Source organism: Lampris incognitus, chromosome 3, assembly GCF_029633865.1.
Source record: "Lampris incognitus isolate fLamInc1 chromosome 3, fLamInc1.hap2, whole genome shotgun sequence".
NCBI lineage: Eukaryota > Metazoa > Chordata > Actinopteri > Lampriformes > Lampridae > Lampris > Lampris incognitus.
Genome location: NC_079213.1, coordinates 68,110,464 through 68,128,344, shown reverse-complemented (window position 1 = coordinate 68,128,344; position 17,881 = coordinate 68,110,464). Strand labels below are relative to the sequence as shown.

Below are 17,881 nucleotides of genomic sequence, written 5' to 3'. Positions count from 1 at the left end.
AATGCTGATTCACCCAATCCAAACTGGTGGGTGCACAAAATGAGTGCTTTTGGAGCGGATGGTGCAAGTGTTAACATTGGTGCAACAGGGGGAATAGGGGCACATTTCAGAGGTGATATCTAGGTGAACAAGTCCTGTCCTTCCACTGTCTGCCTCATTGTCTGGAACTGGCAATGCTATGCACTCAAAGGTCAGTGCCAATGATTGAGAACGTCTATGACCTTTTGCAGCTTGTGTGGAAAACATATTACTTCAGTCCTAAAAGCAAGTGAGAACTGAAGGCAGTAGGTGCAGAATTGGGCTGTACAGTACGAAACCCTTCAGCTGTTAAAACTCAGCGCTGGCTGGCACACATTTATCGGGCGCTTGGTTTTCCTTCAGTCAAATTATACAACAGGGCAGGGGCAATACACTGTTGTGCATCATCACATGGAGCACCTTGCAGCCCCATCCAAAAACACTGACATAAAGGGAAGGGCCAATCATATTGTGCTGCAAATGGAAAACCTGTCTTTGGTCCCTTCTGTCACTTTTTGCATGATCTTTTTTTCAGAGGTTTCAAAACTCAGCCTCACACTTCAGAGAAATTCTCTGATCCTCTCACAAGCAGTTGCAGTTTAAAGCCACTGAGAGACGGGAAGCACCATTGTTTTAATTCCAGCTATTGTTGAAAACAATACTCCGAGCATTGTTTGTAATAACACACATGCCATTCATGTGGTCTGTTCTGAACAGATGATGTAAAATAGTCAAATCCATCCAGCCATTGGTTGATGCTATATGGAGCCTGTGAATGTGTGCCAGCTGTTAAGGGTGACAGAGCAGCACTGAGATGCAGGGGAGTGATGGAGATCAAGGTGGGGGGTGGGGGACATAGGCAGAGATATAGAGTGTAAAAGGAGCTGTCGGACAGATGGACGCATCCCCATTATCCTGGCGGCCAAAAACCTTGTTTGTTCATAGCCACCCCAACTGTTATTTTGCTACTGTATGGTTTCTGGCTCTGACCCACTTTCCTGGGAGGTGGATGACGTCACTTACTGAAAAATTTTTTAAAGGTCCACGCAGTTAGCGAGGGAAATTTGCTTGTGTGTATGTGCTGGTGCTCTGTAAGGTTGACAGCTCAGTATGCAGCCACCTGGATGCTACTGTGCCTAATTGTAGTATTTGCAGACTAATGTATGTACACACAAATACAGACAACCACAGACGCTGATCCTCTGTCTTTCTTTGGTCTCGTACACATACTGTCTCACTCACACTGTCTCATACACACCCATGCATGCATGCACATACAAGCTCACTGGAACATACACATATGCAGTACACACAAATAGTGGCAGGGTGATGGCTTTTGGTGCCCATTCCCTGGGTTCATCTAAGTGACTCGATGCTTTGCCTTAGGCTTTCTGTTTGTTCTGCTAGTTAATGAAAAGAGACACGCTCACGGGCAGCTCTTCTTCTTTGGTCTCCTCTCCAATATCATGCTAGTGGAGCTGCATAGACTCCGGCTGATGAAAAAGCACTAAGAGTCAACCTAGTGTAGTTAGCGGCCCGATTGTTTGTGCTTGCACTCGCTCTGTATTATAGGTGGAGTCCAGGTTTGTCCTTGTGCGATGTGTGTCAGTTTGTCCTGTGCAATTCGTTGAACTATGCGTGTCTCCGCTTCAGTAGTTTTTAATTACAGATTAATTCCACACATTTGGTGAGAAAAGGTCAGCGGATTGCTGTAAAATATCAAGCATGTTTGCTCAGACTGTTCTGCAGTTAAACTCTGCTCCTTCCTCTTTTTTCTCCTTTAATAGCTGTGTCAGAGCCTCAAATTCCTCCACATGGCATGTAGTGTAGTGTGTTTTGTGTGTGTGGGTGGGGGGGGCTCAGATCAGATGCACGTGTCCATTTGTAATATGTGTGGTTTTCTTTTTTTTTCTGTGAACGTGTTATCAAATCATGGGGATGATGTGATTTCTTTTTTATTTTTTGGTATCAGCTAGTCTTCAGCAACATCTCTCTGCTCACCTGCCTCCTCCCTCTGCTTCCATGACTTAAGTATGAATCACGCCATCAGTGGAGCCTCCTCCTGTGCCTGTCTCTCTCTCTCTTTCTGCCTGTCTATATCTCATTCTGCCTGTTCACATATCTGTCCTCCTGCCTATTTCCATATCCTGCCCATCTACAGCACCATATTGGCTGGCTGCCCGCCTGCTTGTTTACATGTCTGTCCACTTGTTTATCTGTCAGTTAGCCTTTTTTTTTTTACCCTTCTCCCCATCTGCTTGTCTGTGTGTCCCCCTGTCAGTCCATCTACATGCCTGGCTGTTGTCCTGTCTGTCTCGTTATCTACCCGTTTGTCTGCCTGTCTGTCATTATGTCCACATGCTTTTCCCAGCATAACGCAATACCCGCAACTCTTTTCCCTCTCATCATGCAGCCTCCCATCCCTCGCACATAGTACCTGTGTAGACTGCTACACACCTACTTTAGTGTGTGTCACGTTAACAACCATTACACAGCATTTTGAGCAATAGAGTTAGGATTAAGATTCCAGACCTCACATCTCATACTCACAAATCATAGAGATTGTGGATATAACACCACAAAACTTCATAATCAAGACCCTGTTATTGCATATATGTTCTGTGGGGCGTTTGTGTGTTTAAATGTTGCCGCTGCTACCCAACAATTGCCCCTCTGGGAGCAAATAATAAAACCTACTACTTACCTACTTAACTACATATCGTTTTGTCACTTCCTAAATCAATTTGAAAAAAACTGCATATTTGCGGAAACTAAAATTATTCTTTCAGTTCACTGGCTGTCTTGCGTGCAGAATTACTTTCATTTTGCATTTACGTTGTTTGCTTTCTGTTTAAAACATCTGAAATACGCGAGTCCTCTAGTAGACATAACAGTGTGATAACCTTCATTGCTTAACTGCCACCCTTGCTTTCCTGGTCATTGCATGGTAAGTTGGTAGAATGCTGAAGGGATGAATTAGATTTTCATGATTCCCTACGTGCTCGAACTTGCAACGATAGTTTCAAGAAACCATGAGCATCACAGTTTTTACTCGACACGTGCAATACTACTAATTCCTAATCTCAATGCTTGTATTGTCTTCCTGTCTGCTTATTATGCACAGCAGCGTAGGTCACCCATTCACTGTGTGGAGTGGCCCGGCTGGGTCTGGCCTGCTATGGCTGGCAGCACAGCCTTAAGCACTGTTTGTTTGGCTGATAAAGTGCCTGTCCAGCTGTCCTCCTTTGGAACAGCTCATTAAACCACTTCTGCTGCCCTTGCCCAGAAATAGAACTTATTCTGAGAGTGCGGTGGCGTGCTGTGTGCGCATCTGCAGATGTGCATCCATTGCATTTCCATGTCTGCGTGTCTCACCTGCAGATCTTTTATCCCGTAGCTGCCGATTATCATCTTTTCAAGTTGAGTCGGAAAGCAAGTAATTTCTTGGTTGATATGGACAAAGACACAGAACGCTTGAGGCTGGATAACCAAAACCATGCATACACACGCACATACACAACCATATACACTACCGTTCAAAAGTTTGGGATCACCCAAACAATTTTGTGTTTTCCATGAAAAGTCACACTTATTCACCACCATATGTTGTGAAATGAATAGAAAATAGAGTCAAGACATTGACAAGGTTAGAAATAATGATTTGTATTTGAAATAAGATTTTTTTTACATCAAACTTTGCTTTCGTCAAAGAATCCTCCATTTGCAGCAATTACAGCATTGCAGACCTTTGGCATTCTAGCTGTTAATTTGTTGAGGTAATCTGGAGAAATTGCACCCCACGCTTCCAGAAGCAGCTCCCACAAGTTGGATTGGTTGGATGGGCACTTCTTTGAGCAGATTGAGTTTCTGGAGCATCACATTTGTGGGGTCAATTAAACGCTCAAAATGGCCAGAAAAAGAGAACTTTCATCTGAAACTCGACAGTCTATTCTTGTTCTTAGAAATGAAGGCTATTCCATGAGAGAAATTGCTAAGAAATTGAAGATTTCCTACACCGGTGTGTACTACTCCCTTCAGAGGACAGCACAAACAGGCTCTAACCAGAGTAGAAAAAGAAGTGGGAGGCCGCGTTGCACAACTGAGCAAGAAGATAAGTACATTAGAGTCTCTAGTTTGAGAAACAGACGCCTCACAGGTCCCCAACTGGCATCTTCATTAAATAGTACCTGTTAGAGCCTGTTTGTGCTGTCCTCTGAAGGGAGTAGTACACACCGGTGTAGGAAATCTTCAATTTCTTAGCAATTTCTCGCATGGAATAGCCTTCATTTCTAAGAACAAGAATAGACTGTCGAGTTTCAGATGAAAGTTCTCTTTTTCTGGCCATTTTGAGCGTTTAATTGACCCCACAAATGTGATGCTCCAGAAACTCAATCTGCTCAATGAAGTGCCCATCCAACCAATCCAACTTGTGGGAGCTGCTTCTGGAAGCGTGGGGTGCAATTTCTCCAGATTACCTCAACAAATTAACAGCTAGAATGCCAAAGGTCTGCAATGCTGTAATTGCTGCAAATGGAGGATTCTTTGACGAAAGCAAAGTTTGATGTAAAAAAAATCTTATTTCAAATACAAATCATTATTTCTAACCTTGTCAATGTCTTGACTCTATTTTCTATTCATTTCACAACATATGGTGGTGAATAAGTGTGACTTTTCATGGAAAACACGAAATTGTTTGGGTGATCCCAAACTTTTGAACGGTAGTGTACATTGCACACACAACCAAATCTAGAACACAATATAACATAAAGGTACATTAGAGAAAGAGAGTGAGGTGGTAAAAGCACTCAAAGTTTAGCTCAAGAGTGTACATTTTATTCAAGCCAAGCAGTTTTAGATAAATCTGAGAGACCTACTGATGTGAGGCTTTTTAAAGCGTTGGTTTGTTTTTTTTAAAATGTCCTAAATACACGTGAATAGACACCAATACATCCCTTTTTTGATGTATGTACATCCATCCATTCATCCATCCATTATCTGAACCACCTATCCTGCTCTCAGGGTTGCAGGGATGCTGGAGCCTATCCCAGCAGTCACTGGGCGGCAGGCGGGGAGACACCCTGGACAGGCCGCTTTGACTATAGCCATTTTCCTACCTTGTTTAATGCCGCCCTCACTCACATTATGTTCTTCTGACATGCAAGCTTAGGCAATACATTGGACTTCCTACTTGGTATCACATGCTAATGCAATGTTTATCTCAGTGTCTTAAATGGGAAAAAATAACAGACAGCTTGACTGACTGTGTTCCTTTCTCAGCTTTCATCAAGTGTAATCTTTGCAGTCCACTTTCTAGAAAAGATCTAGTAGAAGGAATGGTTTAAAAGTTGTTAAATGTAGTTAAAGCTGCTTTTCTTTGCACCACATATGCTTTTATATGAAAAGACTATCAGGAGCCTTTATTGGATTGTGTTTAATATCTCGGCTCATGCTAAAATAACATGTTGCTTTGCCTTTATCCAGATCCAAAAACAGCAGTGGTCCTTTTCTAGTGTTGTTGCCATATGGCAACACCTGAAGCTCTCATTTGGGCCTTTGGTTGAAAAGTGGCTGATAATTCCTTGCTTGTTTTGATGCCATTTAGAGCAGTGTTTCTCAATAGGCCGACAGTCTTCAAGGACTCCTTTTGTGCCGATTTTCTATTCTGCCAGGCTGATGGCAATATTCCCTTGTTACAGGTCTAAAAACTCACTAGCAGTGTCTGAAATGGTATCGCCTACTAAAAGCATGTAGTGTATACTGCATACTATTGGGGAATGAAGGTTACAATTGGCAGACTCATATCCAAGTGGAAGTGAGTGAACCTTTGTAACATGGATGTTGTCACTTTTGAATTAAGCTAAAAACACCTTTTATCACGATGTTGATGAAAAAATACATTTGAATGTACCGATGCTGCCTGTGCCTCCTCTCGTTTCGCTGTACGCCAAACTGACTTGGAAAATCTTCCCCTGGCTGGGCGTTTTTACAGAAACGGCTAACAGCGAAGAATTATGGGATTTTGTGACCATTTAAGCTCCCAGCAAGGGAGCAAGGTTAAAATTGAACTAAAATTAACTAAAATTTGCATATCATTAGTTTGCAGAATGAACAGTTCAGACACAACTTCTGCTTAGATGGACGGAATACCTGAAACAACAGTTGTATGTAATTAAGCACCTGGCAGGATAGTCAACCAGCAGTACCGGGGGTCCGGTCCGAGACGAACAGAGTGAAAACCACAGATTTAGAGTAGCCTATTGGGTTTAGTGCTAAAGAACAGGTTGTCAGTTCACGGTATGTCCTGAAATGAGTTGGTAAAATCTAGGCAAGTGAAGTCAACCATCCATGAAAGTGCTCATTAGCAGCTCACTAACAATCCATGAGACTTTTCTTTTAACCCGGCACTTTTAGCCTCTCTGGTGCATCTCTGTATACTGATGCTGAGCTTTCTCTCCTGCTTTACCGACTCTTGGGCTTCAAGTGAGCATTTTCTTATAGCCAACTAGTGTGCTAGGCAGTGTTGTGCACAAACACGCTCGTGCTTTTTGGGGAACTGAATGTGTCCATTTGCAACTAATGAATGTGAACATGAGAGAGTTGGCGAGAGTTAACAACGCTCACACACTATGTTTTACAGCACCTCAAAATTTATGGCACCCTGGGTGCCTAATGCTAGGGCAATTCAGATGCAGCTGTCGGTACTGCTGAAGCCAGTTCATGTGGATATATATGAATATTTGAAGGAGTTTTATGAACAAATTGTGCCCACTGGGTCTGAAAAACAAGTCCGAATGTCAGCAACGAATTTGAACGACGCAGCAAGTTGAGGCATCCGACCTTCAGAGCAGCTCATTTAAAAAAAAGTGGAAGCGATGAACGTCATCTAGTTCCTTTTTGGGACTGTGGACTTGGGCGCGAACTAGTTCATTTTAATCAGTGTGAACTGAACTTTGAGCTGGCTCTTGTGACGTGTGAACGTGCACAATACTGGTAATAAGGGTAAAAAAGGGCATTTTCTTCATATTTCCTGTAGTTTCTTGGTGGCTTCACTAACTTATTTAAGGCAGTGTGGGCACTAACCTCTTCCTGTAGTGTTTGGGGTGGTACTCACAGAGCTTTTATAATGAAAGACTGTGTGGTACACAGGCTGGTGTCCCTCCTGTCCTGCTTTGTCTTTAGACTCTGTGGCTTTTCCTAAAGTTAGATTGGAAGGCAAAATATCACCCCGTGAGAGCGTTGTGAGAAAATATTTTGAAAATGCTTGTTCCCAGTGTCGCAAGTTTACAATCAAGTTTGGATGACCAGCTCAGCGGTGTCTCCCTCTCTCCACAGTCGTCCTGGAACTTGCCGGGTGACAAGCTCCTGCCCTGTGTTTGGCTCTAGGTCCTGTGGTGTTTTCCTTCAATTACATTACAAGGTCTTTAAAACAGACCACTAATCACGTTAGCACTTCCGCTCGCAGCCCCCTCAACGGAAGCCATTAAGTCATTAAACAGTATGCACTGTACACACTGTTATTATTCTGACTGCTAATTAACCCCTGCCTATACGCCTTCATGTGTTTTCAATTCCATGTCACAGAATTTGATTTAGCTGCCAGCTCTGCATGCATGGGCTTTTATTATATCGTGTTAAATCACGCTGGCGTTTGTCTGTGCATCTGATGGTTTCTTTGTATCTGTGTGAGAATTAACGCATTACTGTGTCTAGAGAAGCAATCTATGGGTACATAGTGGGTAATTGGAACGATTGCTAGCCATCATATCAGGTTTTGCAAACTATTAGTATTTACCAAAGCTTTTCCTCGTTAGTAATGGCTGGAATATTTTTGATTTTAAAGGTTCCTGTTTTTATGCCTTTTTTTGGGGGGGGGGATTTAATGCAGGTGGTAGCAGCAATACCATCCTTGTGTGCATACATATCTAATACTATGTACGTACAATGATATATAGAAATGGCATATGTAACTTTTTAACTAACTACTTTCAATGACCTGAATGAGGAATAAAAATGTTTCTGTAGTGGAATTTACCCCCCCCCCCAAAAACAAAAACAAACCAGTGAACAAGGACAGTTTAACAAAACCGTAGTGCCATGAACTACCAAGGCAGAGTGCAACACTTCACTATAAAAGCCGACATTTTACTAAATCGCTGGTCTATCAACAGATGTTTGCTTAAGCAGAAAAAGTAGGATATGTATATATATAACTTAATCTGGCATAGCGTCGGACGCTCGCTGGACTGCCCTCAACTAGGTAGAGCTGTCCCCCCCCCCAGTCTCTCTCACACACACACACACACACACACACACACACACACACACACACTGCATGAGGCTCCAAACACAGCACATTTCACCACTTATTGTACAATTTTAAGACCTCTTTCTTTGTTTTGTTTAAATGCAGACAAATATGCAAATATTAATAACACTGTCTTTCTAAGTGTGTGCATACCTTTATTCTTTTTCATTAATCAACTCTAGCATATGCTGCCATCACTGTTATGTTATGCCCTCGTTCACAACAGGGCTCCATGCTGTTTATTTATTTATCTTGTTCTGTATCATGCCCTTGGTAAATATGTATAGAGGCTGGTGCTGTAGCCTAGCAGAAGGCCACATTTCCTGTAAAGTGTACTCTAATACATATCTCTATTGCTGCAGGTATATGAATGCAAACAGGGACTGTTCTGTAGGTCTTTAAGGACACAGATCTTTGTGCTCTGCAAGACCAAGCTTTTGTCAGTGGCAGTGTCCATTCTTGCTTTGTGAGTGTATCTGGCATTGTGGGTATCTTTTCATTGCATTTTATTGTATGCTATGTCATACCAGGCATTCATACAGCATGGGGGAGGGGGGTACGTGAAATGAATTAATGCAGTGGTAATTCTTGCCCCTTTTGTTCAAGAAAGCATCTCTGGATTAAATTTCTGTTTGGGGTATAGTCAGGCAGATTCAGGAACTTAGTCTAATGGAGCAAAATTGATATGTAACCAAGGGGAAATAGATGTATCTCCAAGCTGAGTACACCGTACATGTGGTGCACTTAGCTGAGCTCTTGTCATTCATTGTAATTAGGGTACTCTCTGATAGGTTTCTTTGTACTGTGTTTCGGTTATAGACTGGTTAGAGCCAGTGATATGTTTGTACGTGCAGCAGATGCATACCTTCCTGGAAATACTGTGATAACTCAAGATGATGCATATCGAATTTGCACATGCACTCAGAACCATAGCATGGGCTTGTGCAAGGTGTGCGACTGCACAGGGCCTCGCACCTGGCCTGCAATCCTGCAGTTGTTGTTGTTTTTTTTTTGTTTAATATATAATTTTTTATGACTGCTCTTGACCCAACATGCTTCTAAAACAAAATCCCTGTGTGTCAGTTCCATTATGCATTGTTAAGGTCGCAGGAAAAAAAATCCAACAAATTATTCAGGTTTTTTTAATTTTTGATATTGCGTCGTTACTTAGTGCGTGCTCCATCTCGCTGCTCACTGCGAGGAAGAAGGGGAAACAATGTCAGCTGCACGAGAGCGCGACCGACCTTGTAAACATGAGTTGGATGCTAAGAAAGGGAAAAAAAATGAAAAAGAAGGACAAATTTGTCAACACTTCCAGAGATATGGTGAATAGCTATATGCATGTGACTGAGACCATAGGCTATGTGTACTGACAGGTCTGAAAATGATCTAAAATCTGAATGAATTGTAGGCTGAAATATTGAATTGTAGCTTATTGTAAACGCGCCAAAATAAAATGACAACTGAGCTGACACGATGATGTAAAGCCAATAAGTTTTACAGTTGATTTTTTTTTCTTTGAAAGGAGATATGGAGGTGTGCATGTGTGAGTGCTAAACCTAGGTTCCTGGCGCAAAAGTTTGTATTAAAATCGGTGTCAAGTTTTTATGTGTAACAACTCCACACCTGACAATTGTGTGTGACAACATGATTCAAACTCATTAAAGTGATCTGGATTCAGATTCCTCCAAAACTTGTCTTCAACTTTCCTGAAATTATCTTCCTCCCATATCGATGAGCCCGTCCTAAAATCCAAAGGGGAAAGAAAAAACGAGGAGCCAGAAGGGGGATTTGGAACTGACTCAAACGGAGGGGAAGTCAGTTCTCTCTACCAGCAATAACCCTATCTAACGTTCCAACACTACAGAATAAAATGCACAAATTTGCTGTTTTTGTCAAACTTGACAGGGATTTGCCAACCCGATTTGCTTCACTGAAACGTGGTTGACAGAGGATGTAAAAAACATCGATCAAGAGGAATACTCGTTCGTCCGATTTGATTTACACAGACAGTGAAAAGTGTTAGAGGTGGATTATGCTTGTTTGTAAACACCAGCTGGGCAACAGACATCGTGGTACGGGAAACTGACTGTTCCACTCATTATGAAATAATGACTGTTTCATTCAGACTACATTACCTGCCCTTCGAGTTCAAACGGATCAATTCTGATGTAGTAGTGGCCAGACTATGCACTTGCGGCGCGTCGCATAGCCTCCAGCAATAACAAGGTGCTGCGTAATTCTGCTGATGATCTGGTCTTCCTATTGAAGACATCAACAGGTGTGATCTCCACGCTTGCAAAATCTTTAACAGTATGCAACATGCCCGACAAGGCTGAATAAAACTCTAGATCAATACGTTGGTAATGTGGATGGTGCCTATGTGTCTAGGTCGTGCCCTCCTCTTGGACAGTCAGATCATAATGTCATCGACCTCCTACCAAAGTACCGTCAGCTGTTAAAAAGGGCTAAACCTGCTGCCCAGCATATTTAGGCCTGGTCAAATTACTCAGTGGAAGAGTTGAGGGGCTACTCTGAGGCTACTGAGTGGGACTTATTTCTTAATGACCTGGATTGTCTAAATAATTATGAATTACTGAATGACATCATTACTGCTCCTAGCTACACAGATCACAGCTAGGATGGGTTAATTTGCAGTAACTGAATTTCCCCAGGGGGACTAATAAAGGAAACTTAATTAATTAATGACCAGATATATAAACTTTTGTGCAGACTATGTTATTAAAACAAAGGAAGTCAGAATCTACCCTAACAGTGAACCATGAGTTAACAAAGAACTGAAACATCACCTAAATCTGAAGAAAAAAGTGTTTTTGCAGGGTTATTCCCAAAAAAATAAAAGAGCTAAACAAGGAGATAGGACATATGATCACAAAAGCATAGACAGGCTATGAGGACAAGGTTGAGGAGAAACTGAGAACTGGTAATGCAAGAGATGCCTGGAGAGGATGGAACAAAATGATGGGCAGGCAGCAGAAACCAGCCCCTCAATATGATGACCCCCCTCAGTCTTGCAAATAATCTGAACTCATTTTATTCCAGATTTGATAAACAAGACTTCAGTAATGAGTGGGAGGTTGTCTGCACTGGAATGACCCCTTGCCCTGTGATCCTGCAGGAGAGTGTGGTCATCCCTGTGTTTCAAACGGTCAACCCCTGCAAGGCTCCTAGCCCAGATCAACTCAAGGGGGAGGTTCTGAAGGAATGTATGGCCCAACTGGGATTTATCTTCAACCAGCTGTTCCAAATATTCCTCAGCACAAGCTTTGTCCCGCAGGCCTGGAAGACATTGGTCATCATCCCTCTACCTAAAACACCTCATTCCAAATCCCTTAATGACTTCAGACCCATTGCCCTCACACATCTACTTAGCAAATGTATGGAGCATCTAATATGTAAAGAAATTTCATCTCAAACAGCTGAGTTTGTGGACCCCATGCAGTTTTCCTACTGGACTAATCAAGATGTTGAAGATGCTACACTCACTGTCTTTGATAAAGTCCACTGTCATCTAGACCAAGCCAATACTCATATCTGTATTCCTTTTAATGGACTTTTCTTCTGCTTTAAATACAGTCCAGCCCCACCTCCTCTTAGAACGTCTGTGTGACCTGAATATCAGCAGCAATCTGATCTTTTGGGTCAGGGAATCCCTGAGAGAACAACTGTAGTGCGTCTGTATTAACAACACCCCTTCTGACTGTCTTGTTCTGAATACAGGTGTCCCTCAGGGATGTGTACTATCTCCGCTGCTATTCTCAATATACACAAATGAAGTGCAGTGTAATAGCAGCGACTTATCCCTTAAGTATGCAGATGATATGGCTGTGGTTGCCTACCATCAGGATAGGAACAGTGCTTCCTACTGCAAGTACATCAACAGCCTTGCGTCTTGGTTTGATGACAGCTTCTTAGACCTCAATGTCACCAAGACTAGAAAGCTGTGTCTAGTAGGCAATTGGAGACCAAGGAGTGCAGGGCCTACCTACAAGCCAGTCAGCATAAAGGGCCAGTAAGTGGAGCAGGTCACCCACTTCTTCAAATATTTGGGAACAGTATTTGACCACAGCCTCACCTTTCAGGACAATGTCAACTACATCTACAAGAAAGAAAGACAGCACTTCTCTCTTCACAGGAAATGAAGGAGCTTTAACTAGTACACACTGTCCATGGTCTACAAATCACTAACAGAGTGTTCTCACATCATCTCATGGTACAGAAACTTCTCAGTAAAGCAAAAGAACAAACTGACCCAGGTTTCAACCAGGCCAGCAAGATCATTGGACACAAACAAATCCAACTCCAGGACTCATTTTATCAATCTTCAACCAAATAGGCAATCCAGATCTACAATGACCTCGCTCATCCTCTCCACTCAGCATTTCAGTTGCTGCCATCAGGCTGCAGACTGAAAGTCCCTATACCCAGAAAGAACGGTTACAAGAAGTATTTTATTCCATCAGCTGTGACCGTCCTCAATAAGAGCCTGTTTAAATAGTCCCCTTGGAACTCGCCTGCTCCCCACCCACCTACACACAACCACACACACACGCAAATACTCTTTAACCCATTTCTACCAAGCCCCCTCCTTTTATCCTAACCCCCCTCCTTTTTTAGGCTGCTCTGCAACCAACACTATCACCTATTTTGATATACATTTGTATTTGTTGTTAGGTACAGCTGTGTAGTGTGTATTGATGTGATGGTTATGGCAGCGTTACATGCTAATGGAAGAAAAATCCCATCATAACTATTGCTGCCACTTGCCACTCAGTCAGTTTAAAATTTCAGATGACCTTATGTGTAACTATTGTGTAGCGTTGTGTATTGTTGTGTGTTGTCCCATTTCCCGGTGCCAAAGACAAATTTCCGTTTTTTGTAAATTTAATGGACAATAAAGTAATCTGAAAGACTATAATGGGGAAAAGTCCCAGCTGAGACTATGTGCTTGATGATGCCGTATTAGTCTACTTGTTAAAAATGTATTGCACCGAGATTACACATGCGGTAGAACTAGAATAGCTATGTGCGTGTGACCATGATTCATGCGCATGCATGTCAATGAGCAGGGCCTCGCATGTCAAATTCTCACAGCCCCTCCCCCCCATAGCAGCCCTGGATACACATACACACACACTCACACACAAATGGATGCACGCAAACACACACACACACACACACGTTGATTATTCATGTATTGTGATGACATTTGTCTCTAATTCATGAGTGGGGACACAGGTGTTGAATTTGACCAGGCTTGAGGCAGGAAAAAGATACTCTGTGTGTGTGTGTCAGGGGGAGCATCGGGTTCCCACTCTGCGTCTCTTTTTGAATGTGTGTGGGAAGCCAGAGAGATGGATTATGGGTCATGCAGTGATGAGTTAACAATTAGGGAGAGAATGTGAGAAAAGAAATACCCAGTGGGAGAATGGACTGGGAGTATTGGTCAGGGGCTTTTGAGATTTTTAAAAAAAAATTTTTTAGCATAATAATGGTTTGTTTTTTTTTACCTTGTAGCTTCTTTAAATTCTGAGTTTCCTTGTTCGTCCCTCTTTGAACCTATATGAGATGCACAGGAAAGTATTGCTGATGGTTTTGTGCATTTACAATCAGTACTGATGGGTAATGTAGTCGAATGTAGCAATAAAAGACTTGCTGTGTACTATATTGACAGAGAAATTGACGTTCTCCTGCTCACACAGCCTTTCCTACTGAAACTGACTACGTTAGTTTTCACTTTTGGCAGAAGCATGGTGTGTAGAGAAAAAGGCAGTGATGTTGACTTCCCATAGAGGGTCATGATTTTGTTGATGTCATTTTTTTTGGGTCCAAGCTGCACTGGTGCAGTTTGGGGTTCAGTGGCCTGTTGAAAAGCACATTAACATGAGTTTGATGAGCAGAGCAGCCCTTTGCTGTTTTTTTTGGGGGGGGATTTCCCCCCTCCCCTTTTTCTTTCCAATTGTATCCGGCCAATTACCCCACTCTTCCGAGCCATTCCGATCTCTGTTCCATCCCCTCTGCCGATCCGGGGAGGGCTGCAGACTACCACATGCCTCCTCTGATACATGTGGAGTCGCCAGCCACTTCTTTTCACCTGACAGTGAGGAGTTTCACCAGGGGGACGTAGCACGTGGGAAGATCACGCTATTCCCCCCAATGCCCCCCTCCCCCCGAACAGGCACCCCAACCGACAAGAGGAGGCACTAGTGCAGTGACCAGGACCCGTACCCACATCCGGCTTCCCACCTGCAGACATGGCCAATTGTGTCTGTAGGAACGCCCGATCAAACCGGAGGGAACATGGGGATTCAAACGGTGATCCCCGTGTTGGTAGGCAACGGAACAGTCCGCCACGCTACCCGGATGCCCCGCCCTTTGTGGGGGTTTTTTTGTCCCCAATTTTCCTTTTCAATGTGGCGAATCAAACCAATACATGTTTTTTTTTTCTGTTTTTGATTTCATAACCCACTGTGTGATCCACCGGGTCCCTTGGTAACTCCCAAGGCTGTAGTGTTTATTTCTGTTGTTTGGCTATCAATTTATATAGATCGCTAAATGTTGTTATGAGCGGAAAGCCTTGAGAATTGTGAGGCCCTATTTGCACCAGTATTGACCATGATGATGTTTCAGCTCTAAAAGAGTTTGCTTGCCCTTGTATAGCCAGTCACTCAATTATACATGAAAGTCTTGCTTTTAATCCGCGGGCTCATAGGTGTGTCCCTCAGATGCTGGACGGCTGATCCCAAACACACACACACACACAAAATATATTGTGCAAAGAGTTTTTAGAGTGTCTCGCTCAATATATCACCTCTCTCCTCTGCTTTCTCCTCAGGACTGAAAAAACGTACCAGGAAGGCCTTCGGGATACGGAAGAAAGAGAAGGACAATGATTCCACGTAAGTTGTGTTTCTCCTGCTTGTCTGGTGACTGTCAAAACAGAAAGCATCTGTCTGCTTCTACTGCTGAAAATGTCCACAATGCAGCGGAAACCTCACACAGAATCGGGTATCTTTTTAGGATGGAAAAAAAGAAAAGAAAAAAAGACACAAACACAATGTACGCAAATTGCAGAAAAACAACGTACACAAAGAGCCAACCCCCCCCCCCCCCAAATAGTACTATTCTTTCAACTATAGCTCAGGTACTACCCTCCACCACCCATGAATATTCCCGTAGAGTTAAGTCTTGAGTTTAAGTAGGCTTGGCCTTCGTTTATACCAGCATCAGAATCGTGTTTATTGGCCATGTAGGTTTGCCCAAACATGGAATTTGACTCTGGTTTCGTGGCTCTCTCAGTGTACTTAACATAGAATAACACTACAACACAACAATCTTCAGCTGTATGCACAAGGATGGCTTATACAGGTGAAATAAGAGGTGATAAAGTGCAGTGGTGCAGAGAATATATATCAGAGATGCGCCGGTGTCCACGGATTCCTTACACGGCCTGTTTCCAGTCACAGTGACGCACATGACTGGAAACAGGAGAGGTTTGATACGGAAACCTTCAACCCTGGCTTCAAAATGAAGAGCAGCACATTAATTCACCAATCCCATATTAACCAATTATTCAATTAAGTACAATCAAGAGCCTCATGATTTCTTTGCCCCCCCCCCCCTCTTTTACCATCTCCGGTCTCTGCTCTCTCTCATTTCCCCCGCTTTCATTTCTCTCTTCACAGGGGCTCCCCAGACAGAGATGGGGGCGTGAGTATCAGAAAAGCTTAATCATTTCAAATGGCTAATTCTGCCCATTAATTGTCTTCCACATGTCTGGCATACCATATGTTTTATCTGGATAAATTGGAAATAAATGATGTAAAAACCACGCAAAATACACAGTATTTACTCTTCATGTATGAAGCAACACTCAAAAACAGGTGTAAATCGTAATCCGTTTCCATTTTCTTGTCTGTTTCACCTGCCAGGAGCCTCTAGAGGTTGAATCGGTACTGAACATGTTCACGTCCTCCTTCACAGTAGACTTGTAGCTGTAGTGTAGTATGTATGTGTGTAGTAGAGCTTGTATTTGGACACATACAACACAAAACAGCATTTCCTGCCGTAGCCAGTTTCCAGCTTTGCTGCCGCGGCCATACTTTCATTGGCAAAGAGGTTTGAAAAACCCTCTGAAAAGTTCATCTGCCTCATTTATGGTGTAGCGTTGTGGTCTAAATCTCAAAGCAGTATATGGGGGGGTCATTGTAGTCTTTTCCAGGATCTGTGCTAACATAGAGTAGACGCTCATCTAGTGGTAGTGTAGCAATACGTGACTTTATTGCTCTTGTATACTTCCACTATTTAGTGTGCTATTCATTATGTTATGCACGTATTTTATTCTTAGTCCCAGAAGAAGACCAACGGGGCCCCCAATGGTTTCTATGGAGAGATTGACTGGGACAGATATGTAAGCAAAAGCAAGGAATTTATCCTTTAAATTTTTTTTAAATCAGTATGTTACCCACAAGTTTAATGTCCTATCAGCATGCTTCCTTTTTATGACACTTTCTTGTGTTATTGTCATGGTGAGATGTGTATTGAGAATCGTAGTGTACTTCCACCATAATCTACTGCTGCTGCCAGCAGTATTGATTAGTTAAGGCTATTATGGCTATTGAGTCATTGTGGCTATTATAGCTAAGTCAATATATTCTTGACAGATTTGTTGAAATTACAGATTTAAAAGATTATGCACCGTGAAAAGTTGCATATTCTGAATGAGTCATTTTATTTTTGCTGTCAGGAAAGTAACTCGAGCAATGGGAGATTGTAATTACATGTAGTTTACAAGCATTTACTTTGAGGCTTTTTTTTTTAGTCTTATGACATTTGACTGCTATATAAGTCAAGATCTAGATCTCATATTGGTCAGTAGGATATTGACAGATTAACAGACACAGGAGGCTGTAAATATTAGGTACTATCAAGAAAGGGTGTCAACATTTGTCATGATTATAGGTAAACGGTGTAGGTTAAGCTCCATTTGTGTCATTATTAATTTAAATGGAATTCAGTATGCTATGTTCTGAGTCCCATTGGGTTTGAGTGTTTTGCTTGTATTCCTTTTGTGTTTTCATGACTATAGTTACTGTAATATACTGACGAAAACGTACTACATAGATAACATTTTAGGCTGATCTGTGTGTTTCAGAACTCTCCTGAAGTGGATGAAGAGGGCTACAGCATTAGGCCTGATGAAGATACAGAGATGGGAGATATCCTTGATTTGCGCAAGGGTACTTTGATATTATTCATTTTAGTTCTTTTTTTTTTTTTTTTGCCTGGTCATTTGTCTCCATAAACTATTTCAGTTTATCCCTCGGCTAGCCTAAAATTTGCACTGAGAGCATTCCTCATTCAATTTGTTGGATTTGTGAATATTAAAAACGAGATCAATCTATTGATTCTGCAGGTAATTTGCATTTCATCCCCTCCTCTCTCCTCTGAATAACTTTTTACGATTAGGTACCATCTCAGTCAAACAAAAATCGATGCGGGGATCTCCGGTTTGAATCCCCGTGTTACCTCCGGCTT

At 42.4% G+C, this 17,881-nt stretch overlaps 1 protein-coding gene across 1 annotated transcript in view; it reads left to right on the top strand.

Annotated features, from left to right (window-relative positions):
- Positions 1–17,881, top strand: part of sgip1a (SH3GL interacting endocytic adaptor 1a) — a 104,734-nt gene that overhangs the window by 37,442 nt on the left and 49,411 nt on the right. Inside the window, exons 3-6 of the mRNA XM_056276475.1 lie at positions 15,180–15,243; positions 16,030–16,054; positions 16,698–16,754; positions 17,499–17,546. Of these exons, the coding sequence (XP_056132450.1) occupies positions 15,180–15,243; positions 16,030–16,054; positions 16,698–16,754; positions 17,499–17,546 (194 nt within the window). The remainder of the gene's footprint in view (positions 1–15,179; positions 15,244–16,029; positions 16,055–16,697; positions 16,755–17,498; positions 17,547–17,881) is intronic.